The sequence below is a fragment of the Balaenoptera borealis genome (assembly GCF_965194805.1).
Source record: "Balaenoptera borealis genome assembly, chromosome: 7".
NCBI classification, from domain to species: Eukaryota; Metazoa; Chordata; class Mammalia; order Artiodactyla; family Balaenopteridae; genus Balaenoptera; species Balaenoptera borealis.
In genome coordinates, this window is record NC_138864.1 from 96,872,397 (window position 1) to 96,893,588 (window position 21,192).

Consider the following 21,192-nt stretch of genomic DNA (forward strand, 5'->3'; position numbering starts at 1 on the left):
CGTGCTTTGTGACCACCTAGAGGGGTGGGCTAGGGAGGGTGGGAGGGAGACACCAGAGGGAGGAGATATGGGGATATATGTATATGTATAGCTTTGTTATAAAGCAGAAACTAACACACCATTGTAAAGCAATTATACTCCAATAAAGATGTTAAAAAAAAAAAAGTTGCAATCTCAAAAAAAAAAAATTCCTTGGTATTTCTGGAATGATCCATGTCAGGCTTCTCCAAGGGTTCCACTTGTATAGACCTTTTCAAATCCAGCTGAGGAAATGGACTACAGGTAGGACACACCCAGCTACAAGTAACAAATAGTTCAGGCAATTATTTGACTTAGAAAGCAATTACTTTGAAAATATACATGTTTTTTAACACTTTTCTACTGCCATAAAGGACATTATTGAGACCAGTTGTGTTCATTGATCATGAAAGACTAACAACCAAATAACACTGTCTAACACTGGCAGTTTTTCTCAGAAGTGAGGTAAGCCATACTTTTAAACTATGGATATTAGTTTTAATATGGTGTTACACAAATCTATATCTGGTGCAACTATTTAGTAGTTCATCATTGATACTTAAAGGATGTTTATTCTATTATACATTATATGATTGTGATATATATTTAGATTATACATATTTATACATGAGTGTGTGTGTGTGTGTATATATATATATATATATATATATATATATATATATATATATATTAAGTTAAGAACATGAGTTTAACCATCAGGAGACTCTTGGGTTCTAAAATAATATCAGGGACTTCCCTGACAGTCCAGTGGTTAAGACTTCGCCTTCCAATGCAGGGAGTGCGGGTTTGATTTCTGGTCGGGGGGCTAAGATCCCACATTCCTCTTGGCCAAAAAATCAAAACATAAAACAGAAGCAATATTGTAACAAATTCAATGAAGACTTTAAAAATGGTCCACATCAAAAACATCTTTAAAATAAAAAAAAATATATCAGCTAGACTGCAACTTTTATCAATTCATTTAATTTATCCAAAGCTCAACTTACTGTAAAATGAGAGATTTGCACTAGATGGATTCTAGGATTGTGATCCTATGAAATTAGGTAAACTCTGACCTCGACAAGCTTAAAATTAGCTGAGGACATAGATCTCATCCACAGGAAAATAGATTAAGAAGCATACGAGTAATTTAAAAACAAACACTAAAAAGGGAAGAATTTTTTTTTTTAATCAGTTTCTGGTGCAGTTAGTTGGGAAGGTCAAGATGACACCACTAACAAGTAGAAGACAGGTGAGTTTAAAAATTAAATGAGAGAAGGGTAGAAATTCTTAGTAGATAGAATTGTATAAGGGGAAAATATGTTTTTTTTCCTTTTCTCTTCATCATAAAATAACTGATTATCAAGAATACCAGAGCATTTCTACCTGCAGCCATTATAATGGTCATTCCATATATGTACCTATTTTGTGTGATGGCTTGAAATCTTCCCAGAATTCCTAGATTATGTGAGTTCTATAATTCCTTTTAATTGTATCAAGAGGTTGATATTGGGAGGTTTTTGAAAAGATTATCAGAAATTATACATAATTGCTGCTTGTGTCACTATGGGGAACCACATGTAAAGTATCACCAAGGTTACAATTATAAACATAGTCTGACTCAAATTATTACCAGACATTACCAGATTTGGGTGAGGTTTCTAAAGGAAGAGAGTAGCAATTAGTCAAGCAACGCATTTACTGAGTACCCACTGTGTACAAATTATTGATATTAAGTGTTGCTGAGTAAACAGAAACCAAAAAAAAAAAAAACAACAGAAGTACTGTTGATGAAGTAGGTGGTGGTGAATAAAATTGATGGGATGGGAGAGTAATCACCTTCATTAAGTTTTATTTGGTGGAGAGTGCCTAGGCTTCAGAGCGGATGAAAGAAAGATCTCAAAGTGGAAAGAACATGGGATACGGAATATGATGCTTGGGGTCGAATCCCAGTTTAGTCACTTAGGTACAATCTTGGACAAATATTTTGTCTCAGTTTTTTCTCCTCTAAAATGGGTATAATAATGCTGACACATACCTTCCTTCAGGAGGATGCAGTGAGAAATCAATGAAGAAATTGTTTTTAAACTGTAAAAAGTAAACATGTTATTTATTTACATCCAGTGAGGTCCTTGACCAAACTGTGTGGTTCATTCTTTGTCATGTCTTCTCTGCATGGTTTACCCTCAACAGGACACCTGCTTTTGCCTGCATGTGTCAGCAAGCTTCCCCTTCCTTTCTCTCCCCAAATGGACTATGAGCTTTTTAGTAGCATGGCTTCTGTTTGCTTTCCATCCACAAGAAACAATGATTTGCACACCATGACCATTCAATAGATTACTCAATAACAAAGTTTTACATAGGAACAGTTATTTGAGCTCTTTAAGGTAGTCTCACATGTGTCATTTACATGCAGCTGTCAGATTCATCTTGCTAGACATATTTCTGATGATGTCATGTCGCTGTTCAAAACTTGCCAAGAGTGTCTCATTTTCTACTGAATAATGCCTTTTTTAAATATACTTTTTAAAATTGAAGTATAATTGATTTATAATGTTGTGTTAGTTTCTGGTATACAGCAAAGTGATTCAGTTATACATATATATTCTTTTCCATTATGGTTTATTACAGGATATTGAATATAGTTTCCTGTGCTATACAGTAGGCCTCGCTTGTTGCGGAGCACAGGCTCCAGATGCGCAGGCTCAGCAATTGTGGCTTACGGGCCTAGTCGCTCCGCGGCATGTGGAATCTTCCCAGACCAGGGCTCGAACCCGTGTCCCCTGCATTGGCAGGCAGATTCTCAACCACTGCGCCACCAGGGAAGCCCTGCACATTTTTTGATTGTTTTTTTTTGTTGTTGTTATTGAGTTGTTTGCGCTGTTTGTATATTTTGGAAATTAATCCCTTGTTGGTCACATCATTTGCAAATATTTTCTTCCAGTCTGTATTTAATATACTTTTTTATTGAGATATAATTGACATGTAACATTGTATTAGTTTTAGGTGTACAACAAAATGATTAAAATCTTAACTCCTATCTGAGCTCTAAGGTCTTGCTACTCAACCTGTGGTCTCCAGATGGGTAGCACTGGCACCACCTGGGAGCTTGTTAGAAATGTAGATTCTTCAGCCCCATCCCAGACCTGCTGAATCAGCAACTGCACTTAACAAGATTCCTAGCCAATTCATATATACAGCTTTGACTACATCTTCACTCTCTTGCTAAACTTGAAGATTCAGAAGTAGGGTTAGATTTAGCAAATAAAATTAGCAGACATCCAATAAAATTTGAAAACAATGAATAATTGGCATATCTCAAATGCCTCATGGGACATACTTATACTTAAAATATATGTTCATTGTTTATCTGAAATTCAACTTTTACTGGGCTTTTCTGTATTTAATCTGGCAACCCTATTCAGAAGGGTACGATCTATGTTTAACATAACTCTTTATTCCCCTGCAATAGTGCAGAGCCTTCCCCAACTTTTTAATATGTTCGTTTAAGGAACAATGAGTTTCTTCAGAACTGAGGTTTCTCTGGCTTTTGCTTAACATTGTATATCTCCAGAAGCGAACATAGTATCCCACACACAATAAAGGACCAGCAGTTATTTCTTTAATGAATATATCCAGAACATCTTCCAATTATGTACTGGGTTGTATGTGCATATTTTAATGAAAGCCGAATATTTTTCTCGTATTTTTTTTTTTAAAAACCAGAATGTTTAAAAGCTATTTGTGCACTTTCTCATATTTTAGCTGGCGGAGTTCAGGATTTGATGGGAGTATAATCAAGGGCTCAGAATGTACTCGTCGCAGACTGGGTCCATACGGTCACTGGTGGGGAAAGAATCCTAGACCCAGGATACTGACAAGCCTGCCTCAGGCGGCAGTAGGCAACTCCTCCCCGTTCCCGGGCCTCCAAGGCACCCGCGCACGCGCACAGCCGCGCTCCGGCCCCGTGAGGTGAGCGGAGGGAGGCGGGGCTCTCGGGGCGCGTGCGCGGCGGCCGGGGCTGTGGGCCCCTCCCTTGTCGGGGTCGCGCGGCGCGGAGGACCGCACCGAAAGGGGGAAGTCAGGTGGCCGCTGCTGCTGCCGCCGCCGCCGCGGTTTGTCGCCAGAAGGAAAATGGCGGATTTGGAGGAGCAGTTGTCTGATGAGGAGAAGGTAAGGGCCGCGGGCGCGGCAGAGCCCATCGGTCCGGGAAGCCAGTAGAGCCCCACCGTATCAGCCCGGAGTCTGGCCGCCGGGGAAGGGCATTGGTCGGTGCCCCCGGCTGCCCTTCCTTCCCCTCTCCTCGCTGCGCCCGAGTGCCTGCCCCTGTCAGTCACCCGAGGCCCCGCGCGGGGGCAGGTCTCCGCCAGGCCTGCTCGCTCCGCTCCTTGTAGGGTGTGTGCTCCGAAAATAGGTAGCGGGAGCTGGGCGGCGGCGGCGGGCGGGGGCTGGGGGCGCGGAGGGCGGCGGCCGCAGGGGACCCTCTCCCCGCGCATGGGCCGCGGGGGCCCTGCGCCCGGGTCGGGGACTGCAGAGGGTTCTGGGTCCCGGCCTGGGAGCGGCCCAAGGACAGTACCCAGCCCGATGGCCTGGCCGGAGAGGGTGGCCGGGGTGAGGGCTAAGAGAGAAAAATTGCTTAGGAAGCAGACCTTCACTTCTCTCTTCTACTCTCTCCTCCCACAAGCAAACTGCTTTCTTTCCTGGGTCCTACGTTTTTTTTCTTTAGCCGTGGAAGTCTCTCTCTTTTTTTTTTTTTTTTCTTTTTCGGTTTTAGCTGTAGGCTTTGCAGTTCCCATGTTCCCCTGGAGGCAACGAAGTTGCTCATAAAAAGACACCCCCCTCCCCACGGTTGTTTGCTACTCTTGTTGGCAGTAGCCGCCCTGGGAGCCGACTTGGTAGCGCCCCATGGTCCTGCTAGGACTTCTTCCGAAGAGGGGAGATTGTGGAACTCCTTTTACTGTATCTTAGATGCTGTGACAGCATTGGAACCAGATGAACAACTTAAGTTCTCAGGCATTTGAAGTAAGAAATCTGATCATTGAACTGGATCTCTCTTATTCGCGGTTTCCTTTGGCTTCTGTGAGGCCCCATTCCCCAGAGTGTGTGTTGGGACACGGGGGTACCCTCCTGATTTTGAGTATTTCCTGCACAGGTCCTTGATGTTTCTCAAATTCAGAAGTAACTGACATAACTATGAATAAGATAGTTGCAGTTTTCGAAGACTCCACTCTTAATTTAACAAGGCTCATTTTTTAGGTTCCAAAGCAGTACAGCCATGTATGAAACACAAACGCATAACTGGTGTTTAAGAAATCCTCATGTAAGCCTACGGATATTTTCGGTTGGAACGCTCTGCTCCAAGTGTTTTTATATCCTGTGTTCTTGTACTGAAATGTCATGTTCTGTCTTCTTCCCGATGTGAATGTGCAGCAGTCAGCCTTATCTTCAGTTTCGGAAATCTTTTTTACTTCTGTGCTCTTTGGTGAAAGTGATAATAAAACGACAAAATGGGGAGAGCAACAAGATTCTCCATAATCCACAGGCCTGGTAGGCAGATCCCTGTATACACAAAAGTTGCTGTGCAGTATTCACACGTGTAATATTGGTAAATAACCATAAATGGGTAACTGAAAATGTATGCAGGTGCTCACACACATTGAAAATTAAGTAGTACTAAAAAGTTTTTTTAAAGGGATTGTCATGTTTTTTATTCTGCTGTTGGTAAGTGGTGATTAGTAGCTCAAGTGGCTAGAAATCTAGCTGAGGAGAGAGTACTCAGTGTGGGAGTTAATATAGGCCTGCCATGTGTTGTAAAGACCTAAAATAGCAAAGTTTTTTCAAAATGAGATGACAGGATTTCTTGTCATCCGGCACTCTCAGGGTACTAAGCTCCATAAAGGTGTGGGGCTGGGTGGGAAGGGGTCTTATTCTCTGCTCGCCCAACACCATGTTTTAACAGTAAATCATGAAAACTCCAATTTGAAGGAATTTTGTGGTTTTGTTTTTATTTTGAGTTTTGTAAGACTATTCTGTGGATATTTTGCATATAAATTTCTGATTACATTTTTTAGTAATTTAAGAAAAATATTAACCAAACTGTGGCGTTAAATTCAAGTAACTGATAAAGTGAAATTCTAACAGTCTTGTTACTTTATTTAAATGTTCTTTTTAATCTCTTGGGAGGAGGACCTTGCATATAGAATCAGAAATAGGATTTAAAGGTGGTATTTTTTAAACTAATATTTAAATCATTTTACTTTTTCTGCCACCTTGTTTGTAATTTTCAAAAACAAGTTTTTAATACTTAATTTAAAGTTCTTGGAATTTCCATTACTGATTGTGGAAATAAGGAAGGGAAGCTGCTGTTAAGACTTATGTAGTACCATACTTTGTATATGCCTGGTTCAGTTAGACAATACATTTGTTAATTTGTTGTAAGTTTGAGCTAGGTTTGATTATTACCATTTCACAAATAAGTAAATTAAATTTTGAAAAGCTTTAAGTAATTCACGGAAGGACATCTGAGTAGGAAGTATAAAGGTGGTATTTAAGCCTGAGTTTGTCTGAATCCAAAGTTGATGCTCTTGTGACATTACACTTCCTTAACAGTTGATGGTAGAATCCTTTTCTGGATTTATCTCTTTGTTTTAAATTTGACAGCTTAATTTGGAAAAGGGAGAAACAATAGTTCTCTTTGTTTTTAATAGAAATTGTAAATGCCAAACACTAAATAGTGTTGGGTTTTAAATTTAATTTCTGTTTTGATCGTTTTAGAACAAAGTTTATTATTGTTCGACACATTTAAAAGTTTTATGCTGCTGGTGTAGTTTCATATATGTCCTGTGGTAGGAAGCATTTTAGAAATTAATCTAGAATAATATCTTTGCTTTTTTCAGTCTTATACAGTTGATTTTTGAGGATACTGGTATGAAATGTAATAACCTTTTCACCTTTGGCCACTGGGTTAGTAGGAAATAAAATTATCTGAAGAAGCACAATGAAGTTGTTTAAAGTTATTCATTTGTTGTGGTGTGTCCTACAGACCTTTTTACATAGTTATAGAAACTCTAGGCCAGAACAGTTCATGTTTTCCACTCCTGGGTCAGCTGCACTGTACAGTAAAGCATTTTTTGTGATTGAAATTATATGAAATTGTGGTATAAGGCTCAAATAAGAAGAACTATTCCCAAACTGCTAAGTGAGAAATCCTGGAAGTCACTCGAAGCTTTGGAAGACACCTTACCACCACCCCCCACCAACCTCTTCTACCTTCCCCCAGTGAGTAGAGTGATCCGCTCGCATAGCTTCAGCTTTTGTATCTTTGCAGATGTCTCAAGTACCTAGCTCAGCCCTGCTTCTCCCCTTAGCACTGGTCACACATTTTTATCTGCTGGTCCTGTTCACAGAAGACAGTTAAGGAGATATGCTCAGATGGAACCTGCCTGAAAGTAAATTCATAAACTCCCCTCCTCTCTGTCCCTACACAAAGCAGGGCAGATCCCCATCTCTTTCTGCTCATTTTTCTCTTTATGACCCTGTTCCCATTATTCGAGTCATCCAGGTTTTTAACTTCAGCTTTAACTTTTTTCCTCCTTGTGCTCTCTGTACCTTACAGTCAGTCTCCAAACCTTGTCACTTCCATCAAAATATGTCTTACAGAAATTATTTCTTAACTTGAAAAGTTCATTTATATTAATATTTGATTTATAACCTCTTAATTGACCAGACCATTAACAATTTATGTTATGAACTACTGTTGTTTAGTAACAAACTTGTATTATATGAACAGAATGCAAATTGATTGTACCTGTTCTGTGGCTACACAGTTGAGGAAGAAATAAAGCTAAGGGAGGAGAAGTAGGGTTAGAAGAATGTCTCATATCTGTTTTATTTGCCACTGCTGGACTTCTATTATAAACTTTCTAGACAAATCCCTCCATCTTCCTATCATTTTTCTACTCCCAAACTTTTAGTTGCTGGATCTTCCATTGCCTTTACAGGGAAGCCCAACTCTTGAAAATGGTGTTCATGTCCTTGTATTCCATTCTAACCTAAATAGTTCTGACATTTCCAATATATACTGTTATTTAATCATGCTGTGAATTCAGAGAGACCTGCATGCTAGTCCATGCCTAGCACATGGAGTAAATTATTTAATCTCTCAGCAGCCTCAGTTTCCTCTAAAATGTGGGGATATAACAGAAATTATATTCCCCATTAAACTTCTATAAGTGCAAATGTTGCCTGGCATGTGGTAAACATAATAAATTTTAGTTATTTTTCTCTGCTCACGACTTACCTGCTTTGAGCATTGGTACTGCTCCCCGATCTGTCCCCTTTTTTGAAAGATGAAAAATTACTCTTCCTTCAAGATTTAGCTCAGATCACATAGCTAGTTTTCTCTCTCCTGAACAACTGTTTTCTCTCTCTCCTGAACACTGTAACACATCATTAGTATTAAATACAGTTTTGCATAGTAGTTATCTGTTTACCTGTCTTTTTTCCTGTATTCTGTTGGAATTCGTTAGTGCAGAATTGCCATCTTCAGCATCTGTCAGTGCAATGTATGTGATGAGTACAATGGTTCAGTGAGTGAATGAACAAAAGGAGTAATGAATTTACAAAATTAAGAAAAAAATAACAGTTTTATGAAAAGAAGTAGCATATAAAGGCAAGTTTTGGAGGGAAAATCTAGTATGCCTACATTTTTCACTTCTAAATAGTGTTATAGATTTTAAAGATTTAGGTAGTTAAATGATATTCCTGGTGCTCCTTGAGGTGCAGGTGTTGATACTGGCTACGGTTCAAGTCACTTACACATGCTAAATATTTATAAGCAGTTTGTATACTTCTCCCCCACACACAATCATAATGTGGATTCAGAAGTTTTGTTTGTATGTATTGATAAAAACAATGTAAGCTGCCATTATATTCCATCATAATTAATGTAAAATCAGTAGTGTTCTTATTAACTACAAAATAAACTCAACCAGTAAGCGATTAATGTAGAAATTATTCATTCCTAATTTCATTCTGTAGGTGAATGAATTCTGTCATTGCACCAATAAAATGTAAAAATTCCTACAGCAAGCAGAAACTTGATAGCTGCTGTAGCATTAGTGGAGTTTTTTAGACTTTGCACACTAAAGCAAATTTGTAGTACATTTTCAGTGCATTGGGGAGTCATTTCTACATAAAATAAAGGTAGTTATATACATAGAAGAACATGGTATATATTGGGTTGGCCAAAAAGTTCGTTTGGGTCTTTATGTAAGATTTTACAGAAAAATCCGAGCGAACTTTTTGGCCAACCCAATAAAAACACTTAGAGAGTACAAAGTAGTTTTTAAGGTTGAAAGCATGATGGGAAAACTTGACCTGTGGTCCTGACCTAAAAAAGCTTAATTGCCTGAAACAGTAATTTATTGCAAGCGATTGATGCATATCAAAGAAAATAGGGGTTCCATAGAACCACTTATAGTTGTCAAAAAAGGAGAATTTCATAAATTTTATTCTGAAGGGTAGAACTACAGTCTTCATATTCTTTCTCAAGACATTTATTTACATGCTCTACTGTGAACCTATGGCTGAGAACTTTTCTTGCACATTTCAGTTCATAATGTTTCTACTGAAAATGAATAGAAATAATTTTTGAAAACTACCTCCACATTTATTCATTTACCAAATATATTTCATTGATTTCACTACTCATCATTTCCCATATTTTAAGATCTCTGAAATCAGGCTGCATTGTACAATCATGGCTGTGATACCGGTAGCATTTTTCCTTTTTTAGTGACCCATGAAATTATGCATCTTTCATTGATTGTGAATCAGGGTAAGCAAGGATATAATGCAATAACAAACAAACTAAAATCTCAACATGAGGGCATTGGTGGTGGGGGCTTTGCGTGGCATCTCCTCACTCGTTCTGTGTGTGTCTCGTGTGGGTCAGCAGCAGAAGGGCCCTGCTCCGCAAAGTCACATAGTTGTAGGCTCTTGGAGGATTTCAGTCTAAACGTAGGCTTTTTGATATGATACATATGCACAATGGAGTATTATTGAGCCGTGAGAAAGGAGGATATCCTACCATTTGCAACAACATGGACCTTCAGCACCTTGTGCTGAGTGAGATAAGTTAGAGAAAGACAAGTACTGTACAATATCACTTATATGTGGAATCTAAAAAAGTCAAAGCTGTTTAAAAAAACAGTAAAATGGTGGTTACCAGGGAATGGAGGGTGGGAGGGATAAGATTAATGGTGTTTAAGGGTACAGACTTGTAATGAGTAGTAAATAAACCATAGCAATCTGATGCACAGTATAATGAATATAGACAGTACCATTGTACTACAATGATGTGATAAATATTGCTTTAGTCGCGATCATACTACATTATATAAATGTATGAAAGTAACAGGCTGTACACCTTAAATTTACAAAATGTCGCATGTGAAATTTACCTCTCCCCGCCCCCCCCGAAAAAAAAAAGTCTTAGGCTTTTTATCACCGTCCCCACAGCAGTGGGAAAGAAATGCAATGAATACCATACTGGGTTTTAAAGCTCCCCCCTACCCACACACACACTAAGAGACTCACTGCACTTCTGCTCAGATTTCAATTAGCTTAAGCAAGTTATATCTATAAACCTCATTTCAGAGGGGGCAGGGAAGAAGAAGAGAAATGCAGTATTTGTGAATAGCAGTAATGATTCTATAGATTAAGTTTTAGACTCACTGAAGATTGGTGATTTGATTACCTGTTTGGTAGACACAGTGCAAGACTACAGATTCAAGGATGAATCAGACCTATATAACATATATATATACTATACAGTGTCAAAAAGCAATAAGTTCATGGACATTCAGAAGATGGAAAAGTTACTTCTGCCTAGGAGGATGGTAGGTATCAGTTGAGGTAGAAACTCGTGTCAGAGAGCACAGCATAGGAAGAAAAAACAGAAAAGTGGGAATGAGCAGGAAGTATGAATTATATCTCAAGTACCTTGCGAGTAAGAGATGCAAAGATGAATTGTGCTGTTAAACAGCACAGATTTTCTCAACCTCAGCACTATTGACATTTGGGCCAGATAACTCTTTGTTGTAGGGGTGTCCTGTGCATTTTAGGATGTTTGGGCATCCTTGGCCCACATCATGCCAGTAGCACTACAGTCACGACAGTCACAAATGTCTCCTGTAGTACAAAATCGCCCCTGGTTGAGAACCACGGGTCTAGACAGACTGGAGCTAGTGAGACCAGTTGGGAAACTGAGTTAAGTGTTAGGACCTGATTTAAAGTAGTTTCACAAGACATGGAGGAAAAAAATGATTGCTAACGTTTCAGAGTTGGAATCAACAAGACATGGTGAGTGAATGTAGAGAAAGGGCAGAATTAGAGGTAACTGAACATTAAAATCTGGTTGACTGGGAAGTGGAACCACCACTAACAGCTAAAAAACACAGGAGAGAAGATGCACAGCTCGGGGGAATAATGGTGAATTTTGTTTGGGTTCTACTAAGTTTGAGATGCTAGCAGAATGTCTATGTGAACATGCGTAGCAGATATGGAAATGTAGAAATGGAGCTTGGAAAGAGATCAGGCCCAGAGATTATATAGATTTGGAAATCCTCTCTTTGTGGGTTAAAGCCACGAGATTGGAATAGCATTTAGGAGAACAAGTTCAGACATAGGAGAGGAGAGGGCAGAGAGCATATACTTTTGGATACTTTCATTTAAGGCATAAGAGAAGGAGAGAAACTAGAAGGTGAGGAGTGACCTTTGAAGTAGAAGTGTATACCTAGCACAGAGTAGGTGCTCATCTCACAGAACCTGAAGAGAATTTCCAGAAGCAGCAGTGCAGTATTGCAGAGAGATTAAAAAGGAATATAGAATTGAGAAGAGCCTTTGGCTTTAAGAGAAAGGGATGAGAAACAAATTATATCTCCTATATGCCAGTATCGACTGTATTAATTTCTCAGTTGTCAGAGCAACCTTGTTATTATCTCTATCTTGCATATGGTAAAACTGGTGTAGATGAGGACGACTATTTTAAGTGGTAGACTATAGAGATCATTGCTGGCCTTTAAGAGAGCAGTTTAATGGCCTTTCAGTCTTGTGTACATGGTAGTTCAGTAACCATACTCAAAGACCTCCCTCACCTCTTTTGTGTCCTTGCCTATCTCTGTTCCCTTAGCAATTTGTACATACCTTTGTTATAACATTTACCAATTTTAATAGGTTTCCTGATGTTCTTATTTCCTGCGTTTTTCAGGGACAGGCCCTGTGTCTTATTCATCTTTGTAATTGCGGTAGAGTGTGTGGCATATATTATATCAGTGACTTCAACTCTGGCTGCACATTAGAATCAACTGGAGAGTTTATAAACAAACGTGGATGCACAGGCTTCACTCATGGGTGAGGCCTGGAGCGTCTGTACTTTTTTCAAAAAAAGCTTCCCAGATGGTTTGAATGTGCCACCAGGATTGAGTTTCACTGTATTAGGTGCTCAATAAATGTTGACTAAAGGATAAGAAGTGGAGACAGTAAGTATAAATTACTCTTTTTTCCCCTGTATTAGTCTTTTAATTAATTTTTAAAGCTTTTTAAAATTGAAGTATAATTTACAATAATGTATTAGTTTTGGGTGTACTTTTTGGGTGTACCATGAAGTGATTTGATATTTTTATACATTACAAAATGGTCACCACGATAAGTCTAGTTACCATTTGTCACCACGCAAAGTTATTACAATATTATTGACTATATTCCCTGTGCTACACATTATATCCCCGTGACTCATTTATTTTACAGCTGGAAGTTTGTACATCTTAATCGCCTTCCCCTATTAAAGTATAAATCATTCTTGAAAAAAATTCGGCAGTGAAACACAAGAGAAAGAGTAGATACTACTTCATTTTTTCCTACTGTTTCATTTTAGGGATACTTTTTTTTTTAGATAGAAAAACTTTAGGAGTGTTTGTGGGCTGAGGGGAATGATTCAGAGGACAGAAAAAAATTGAAAATATAAATAATAGTTTGTATAACTTTTTCAGTTAATGATAATGAATGCCTACTTTGGATTCATAGATTTCTTAATATTTTAAATAAATGGTAAAAACATATTTAAAGAAATAGATGTTGAATTCAGTGGATGACCTAGTTGTAGGTTAAGTGATACGGGCCCTGTTTTTAATTACTATTCAAAATGATAATTATAAAGGAAAAAAATTCTTAAGGAAAACATCAAAACAAATTACCTCTCTTACATATACTCAAATTAAAATAAATTAGTCTTTAACACAGACATGCAATTAATGATCACTTGATCATAAACTATTTAAATAATGATCAAGTTTTAAAAAGTATTTTTTCTATTTTTATTTTACTTTTAACTCTCAAAAAGGCATCGGCAATTTTTAGAGAGTTATGGGAAACAATGTCAAATAATTCTTGTAGTTGAAGTAGAAAAATTCGTAATAGCTCTTTTTTTTTTTTTTAAAGCAGAGATTCTTTTTTTTTTTTTTAATTAATTAATTAATTTATTTTTGTCTGTGTTGGGTCTTCGTTTCTGAGCAAGGGCTTTCTCTAGTTGTGGCAAGCGGGGGCCACTCTTCATCGCGGTGCGCGGGCCTCTCACTATCGTGGCCTCTCTTGTTGCGGCCTCTCTTGTTGCGGAGCACAGGCTCCAGACACGCAGGCTCAGTAGTTGTGGCTCACGGGCCTAGTTGCTCCGCGGCATGTGGGATCTTCCCAGACCAGGGCTCGAACCCGTGTCCCCTGCATTAGCAGGCAGATTCTCAACCACTGTGCCACCAGGGAAGCCCCGTAATAGCTCTTTTTAACGTGACTGCTGGTCTCTAAGACAGTGACCCTTTTTGGGATCACATTCCTTGAGAGTCAGGTGAAACCTATGATTCTTTTCTTCAGAGGACCAAATGCCTCAAATTTTGCATATACAATCCCTTATGGGGCAGTGGGTACAATATCTGGCAACCCATCAGAATCAGGTGGGGAGATTTTCAAAAATACAGATTTCTAGGTGTCAGTCCTCTGGAGATTGATTCAGTAGGTCTGGAATGGAACATGGGAATCTGTATTTTTTCAAAAGCAAATTTCCCAGCAAATCAACCAGGCATCCAGATTTGGGAAATCTCTACCCTAGTGTCTCCTGTCTTGATCATGGAGGAAATAACTGTGGGAAAATGTCCAACGTATGGAAATTAGAGGGGTTGTAGGCAGTGTTCTCAGATAAAATATAGGATGCCTGGTTAAATTGAATTTAAGATAAACAACAAATAATTTTTAGTATAAGTATTTCCAGTGCAGTATACTTTGGGGCTAATGTAGAGTGCAGGGCTGTTCGCCTCTAAATTTAATGGTTCCAGATAGCTATTTTTTGTGGTGTGCATGTGCTTTTGTGCACATGCACTGTCTGCTTTTTATACTTTTATCTCCTTTTTTTCAGTTGCTCAGAGGTTTTTAAAATTTTTGTCAGCTTGATATATTTATATCTGCTTTGGTGAAGACTCCATTTTTTGCTAAAGAATTAATGTTTTCTACAGACAGTCAAAATCTCCTGGATTTTACCTTAGTGTTTGTAAAAATTTTGCCAATTTACGGTGCCCAGCAAAAGCATCAGAAAAATCTGGAGAATTCATAGACACAGGTAGTTGAAGTAACATTAATTTTGCCAACAGCTTCTATAAATTGTGCCAATTGATTGACAACCTGTGGTAAATTCCCCCACCTTGTTGTACTTTCCTGTTCTAGCTGGTAATCATAAAGTTGAAGTAGCACTGCCAGATGCTCACATCTTCCAGTAACAGACATATCTTAAAGAGGCAATGTAGGCCAAGGGAATCTAGTCACTTCTATCTTTGGCATTTCACCCTGAAGCTTGGGTTTACTTGAGAGAGATGCTTTCTATACAGTAATGCAAAGACTGACAGAATGAAGGACTGCAAGGCAGAAAGCTACATATGGAGTTTATTTGCATTCAGCCCACCTTCCCTTTGTTCTCCTCCCCTGAGAAGTTTTTCAGTCTTACTCAGCAGTGTAGGTATAAGATAAGATTGTAAATTTTAAGAGTGCAGTCCTAAAATTATAGTCCAGGTAGCATAGGGTGATAAAAACACTTGATGTGTTCTATTCTTTCTGAGGGATCTATTCTTTCTGAGGAATCTATTTTTTCTGAGGGATCACCCAAGACCAAAAGCAGCAGTTCAGTATTCTGTTGATATTTGTCTGGATCATCAGTCTTTGCCATAATGTTACCAAGGATTTTGATCACAGCTTCTTATACCAAATGTGCTTATCTTCCATTTACATCTGTTGCAGCACTTAAAGAACCAAGGAATTGGGAACTTCTTTAGAAAAGTAAGGCATCATTGCTCCACAGGATTTAGCCACAGGTAGTCCTCCTTCTGGGTATTGTGACTAATCTCTTTCCATCACTGTGGTAGTTTGGCTTCTACACATGTTGTTCCAACATCATGTGCAAATGCCACATAATTCATCAGTATTACTTGGCTTTGCTCATCACCTGGTCTCTCAATCAAATTGAAAATTGTGTAGAGAAACTGATTTCTCTGTTGGCTCAGGCTGTAGGATGCGCTACACAATATGAGGGGCACCGGCTCCTCTCCGTTGCCTGCAGCACATGAGGAACAATTTGTGCAGGCAGCTTTCCAGCGCTAACACAGTACTTTTTTCACTGCAATTTGAGACACTTCTGATCCTAGGTGACTATCTGCTGACATTCACAAAAAGAAAGTAATGTGTGGTGGAAAGCAGGGGACAATTTCCTATACGATTATCAAAGTGAACTGTATTTTTACTCAGTGGAGAAGATAGCATTCCTGTCTTTCTTAGGGAAAGGATTTGGTAAATTCTCTCAAAGAATAGTGGAATCAACTTTATCTGATATTGAAAGGTGACTATCCTTACCTTTCCTTTGTCTGAACGATTTAATGATTTACAACTCAATTCTGCCCATTTTCTACAGATGTTTGTGAGGATTCTGATCCAAAGAAGTCTGAGCAGTCACAAACTGCCATGATGGCACAGTGTTCATTTTAGAGGAGGTCCATTTCACTTTCAGGCCTTCTAATTTGCTCCATCAAAGACCCTTTCTAACTACTTAATAAACCAACTTTATCTTCTTATTTCTGAACTAGCAAGGAGTTCTCTGTAGGCCAAGGAATAGAGAAGAGTGGAGGAAGATTGCCTAAAATTGTGGAAGAGCCTGTAATTCATCTTCCACTCCACCGGCCACGTACACAAGATTTTTCCCAGTTAGTCACTTAGTAGACTTGCAGTAAGTCTGGAGGTTTTGAAATGTTTAATCTACATCATCCAGTAATTGAAAATCTTGATCTTTATTTTCATCTGAGAAGTTTATTGATGTAAGCTTGTAGTTATTCTTAAATAAAAATTGATTTCCTAGGAATTTTAGAGCTTTTTTTCAAGAGATTTGATTTGTAATTTTTTTTGTTCCTATAAAAGAACTTTGTTTTCTGCAGCCTTTGTCAGATTGACTCAGCTCCTTCCCTTTTTTTAATGTTGTAAATATAACTGTCAAACTTTACCCTCCTCCCTTCAAATACATGGAGGATCGGAAACTAGATAAGCACACTTGTGAATTTATGTCTGAAATAAAAATAGGGAAGATATACGAAGAATCTCTCTCATGCCCTTCTAATGTTAGGACTATATATCAGCTTATTTGCTTGCTTAAAATATATTTTAAATAACTGAGTTCCTTGCTTCTTGGTCCCCAATCATATCTTAAATTTGAGCTTCACAGATAAGTGAGATCCTGTTTATTTGCCTCCTCTGCACTCTGTTGGTGAGGGAGGGGTTCCTGCTGTAGGGTTATGGAGATGGCTGAACACACAGCACCTGACATTGGAAAGATGAGGTGAATAGCAGTCTATTAATACAAATACTCAGGCCAGGAGATAGGGACACAGTGGAGGGAACAGAGTGAACAAGCGGAGGCCAAGGGAGGCAAGCTTTGTAGTATCAAGAAGGTAGAGTGAGCCCTGGTTCCAGCAGGAGGATGTGATTGGCTAGTTTGAATAATTCTGCAGGCTGGCAGGGAACTGAAGCCCCATACTCAGCGGTGAGCAGGAACTGTGCCTGTTCCCTGTAATAATGAGGGTTTTCTGGCTAGGGACCTTACCTGCAGGAGGAGTTTGAGGATGGGAACTTGCAGTTAGGCCATTCAAGGTCCTTCCGTTTTTCCCCAGATGTCAAGGCACACATAATACTGGGCTTTAATTTTAGGCCTTATACTACAGTTCTCAGTAGTAGTACTAATCTTTTATCAGAAGTGTATGCTAATGATTGCTGTATTGAATAATACATCAAGAAGTTTTTAATAGCATAATTTGACCTTTGAGTTTTCCTTTCTGTGTGACCTTTTCTTTGATAATTTGCAAAGTTTAAGATATTCTGCTGCTGTGTACAATTTAGTCACAGTAGATGAAAGGTGGCCAAAACATACATGCAGTGATATGGAGGCATGAAAGACAAGAGTTCTTGTCTGAAAGACTGAATGGAGTGGTGAGGCTCTAGTATTGTATAGTTGGGGTGAGAAAAAGAATGGGTTGGTTGTAGGAGCTATCAAGTAGCAGAAAGAGTAAAAAGGTAATAGCTGTTAATTGAGTGCTTACTCTGTGCCAAGCACTTTTCTAAATGTATTATCTCATTTACTGCAGGTGAGGAAACTGAATTTAATTTGCTTTTGGTCATATAAGTAGAAGTCAGTGGAGCTGTAGTCTGAGTATATACAGTCTTATTTAGGGTTTATGCTGTTATGTTTTATAGCCTTTGAATACAGAAAGGCCTTATATGTCATGCTAAGGACTTTGGACTTACCTTGTTGGCAGTGGGCCACCATTAGATGATTTTAAGCAGGAAAAAAAATGATCAGAATTTTCACTGAAAAATATCAATCTGGTGGCAGAGTGGAAAATGACTTTCGGAGAAAGAAGAGATTAGAGGCAGGGCAGTTATTGTAACAATCCAGAAAGGGACTGGGTCTGAATGAAATGGAATCAAAGAAAAGGAGATTGGATTTGAGCAAGACAGACAGACACTTGATAATGTGGCTGACTGTGGGAGAAAGGGAGAAATGTGGAATGGTGTGTAGGTGGTGCCGATAATTGTATGAAGAACAGAGGGAGTAGGTTTGGGTGAGACAGTCAGGTATCTTTGAGGCATTTAATGGAGATTTCTAATAAATGAGTTACATTTAGAAAAATGGATCTTGATCTTGAGAGAGGTTGTGATAGGTATATAGATTTGAGAGTTATTGTTATGTGGTGATAATAGAAGCAGTGGAAGTAAATGAGATTACCCAGATATTTTGGTGGTTTCTTCTGAACCATCGTAGAAAGATTATGCTGTATTGGGAGGCGGCTCCGAAAAGCCTTGGACTTCATCTGAAGAATTCATTCAAATCCCAGTTCTGGATCTCTATTTTCTCTTTTCATGAATTAAAGGTAATAACAGCCATCTTGGAAAGTAACTGTAGATAATATTTTATTTTATCTAACAGACCACAGGGGTTTTAAAAGGTTAAGAAATGATGATATGTTTCATCTCCCTTAATTTACCTATGAGGAATGGAGATTTACAGAAGTTAAATCAAAACCTGGGTACAGATGGTTTGTCTTAGCTTAGATGAAAACCCAGATCTTAACTGCACATTGCCACTACAGAACTAGGAACTGGCTTTTTCTCCTGTTTTGCTACCACTGGTTTTTGAGGTAAGCAGAGGACAGAGGGAAGGGATGATTTCCAAGGGAGGAGAAAGGATGTTGGCACGTGGGAAGTGAATGCACTGCAGAAAACACAGAAATGCATGGGCGTAAGCCACCGCTGTACCACTGTAGGGCACAAAGAAGCATTTCACGTGTAATGTGAAAATGCCTGTGTTCTAGAGCTAATCTAGGAATACTGAACTATACTAATGCAGATATATTTATTCTCTACTATTGTTACTGCTCATAGTAATATTATATTCACCCAAGTTTACGTAGCTAATGAGCAGTAGAAATGAAAATCCAGCTCATTCAATCTGACTCCAGGGATCATACACTCTACTGCTTCCTTATATTAGCATAAGTTTTTATGGTTTTGAATGTACGTTATTTTAAAATTAACTGTCTACATACAGAATTACATTAGTGATAACTCTTAGAATGCTCATTTCATTAAAATACTATATTCCCTGACCATCCTAAACAAATGAGAGTTTATTCTTGCTTATAGATTGATTCAACAAAAACTACCTACCAAGTTTAGAGTATAGGGCTACCTACTGATATTATTGAGTATTCAGAAGTTCCTTGAGGAAGTTACATTTTTGCAGTTACTATCTGAATGCTGACTACTAAACTCATTAGACACTTTTCAGAATTATCTTTGGAATTTATTAAAAATTATGATGTGTTTTTCATGTCCCAGACTGAAAAAAAGTAATTCACATTTTAAAAATAGTACTGAAAATAGTTACTTTCCTTTTATTCTTTCTTTTATTTGTTTATTTATTTGGTTCAGTGGGACAAAGAAGTCCATTTTAACAAATAGCATTAGGATGGTTTATTTATCCTTATGATGATGTAATAAAAAATGGATCTCCATCCCACATCATATACAGAAATCAGTCCCAAGTGGATTAATGGCCTAAATGCAAAGAGCAAAACTTTGAGAAACTTTAGAAAAAATATAAGAGAAAATCCCCACAATTTAAGAGTAGAGAAGGAATTTTTTTTCCCCACTCTCTAAATACTTCACTGTGTTTAGGGCTGTCTCTTATATAACCACAGTACAATTATCAAAATCAAGAAATTTCACATTGATACAACATTATTGTCTCATCTACAGACCCTATTCAAATTTCACCAATTGCTGGTCCAGGATCTAATCCAGGATCGCATTGAATTTTGTTGTAGTGTCTCTTTGGTCTTTAATCTGGAACAGTTTCTCAGCATTGTTTGTCCTTCATGACCTTACCACTTTGGAAGAGTGCAAAATGGTTATTTTGTAGGCTGTACCTCAATTTCAGTTTATTTGATGTTTCCTCATGATTAGATCAGCCTATGAAGTTTTGTCAGGAGCATAACAAGTGATGTTGTGTCCTCAGTACATCCTGCTAGGAGGCACAGTTTCTACTATTATGATAACTTAGGTCATTTGGTAAAGGTGGTGTGTGGCAGGTTTCCTCAATATAAAGTTACTGTTTATCCCTTCTTAATTATCATGTAGAAGGATTCATTCACATTGTGTAAATATGCTCTTAAGACTTTTACCCACTAATTTTAGCATCTCTTGATGATTTTTGCCTGCAACAATTACCATTGTTGGTCACCCCAGGTGATTTTCTAATTCAATCATTCCTTCTACATCTATTAATTGAAATTCTACTATAATGAAGAGCTTCCCCCCATTTGTTCATTCATTTCTTTATGTCAATATGGACTCATGGATTCTTACTTTACTCTGTGGGTTGCTATCATTATTTGTTGCTTGAATTGTAGCCCATAAGAAAAAGTACCAAAAAAAAATTTAATAGTATTTTTGTGTTATCTCAGAAAGTTGACGGGCAGAAATTACTTTTTCTCAGAGGTAGTGTATACTAACATTTTGGATATTGTTTTGAATATACTGCTTTGTCTTCTGCATAAGTAACTTTATAGTATCTGCTTTTTTCCAAGAAGCACAACAGAGTGGAACATACTTTTTATGTTATGTTTATCTTTTTGTATATTTTATACCAAGTAATGTTTGGATCCTAGAAAAAGCAAAGAAAAAATATAGCTCTTTTAGCTTTTAGGTCTATATTAGTAGGTTAACTTTTTTTAAAAAATAAATTTATTTATTTTATTTATTTATTTTTGACTGTGTTGGGTCTTCATTGCTGCTCACGGGCTTTCTCTAGTTGCGGTGAACGGGGGCTACTCTTCGTTGCGGCAGGCAGGTTTCTCATTGCAGTGGCTTCTCTTGTTGCGGAGCACGGGCTCTAGGCTCGCGGTCTTCAGTAGTTGTGGCACGTGGGCTCAGTAGTTGTGGCTCGCAGGCTCTAGAGCGTGGGCTCAGTAGTTGTGGCGCACAGGCTTAGTTGCTCCGCGGCATGTGGGATCTTCCCAGACCAGGGCTTGACCCTGT

The 21,192-nt window shown here is 38.3% G+C and overlaps 1 protein-coding gene across 2 annotated transcripts in view; it reads left to right on the forward strand.

Annotated features, from left to right (window-relative positions):
* Positions 1-3,971: 3,971 nt before the first annotated feature.
* CAPZA2 (capping actin protein of muscle Z-line subunit alpha 2) overlaps positions 3,972-21,192 on the forward strand; it is a 53,972-nt gene continuing 36,751 nt past the window's right edge. The window contains exon 1 of one of the 2 annotated variants that reach the window (XM_082400141.1): positions 3,972-4,191. In XM_082400141.1, coding sequence (XP_082256267.1) covers positions 4,153-4,191 — 39 coding nt within the window. In that variant the 5' untranslated portion in view covers positions 3,972-4,152. The remainder of the gene's footprint in view (positions 4,192-21,192) is intronic. The other variant, XM_082400140.1, reaches the window with a different exon arrangement.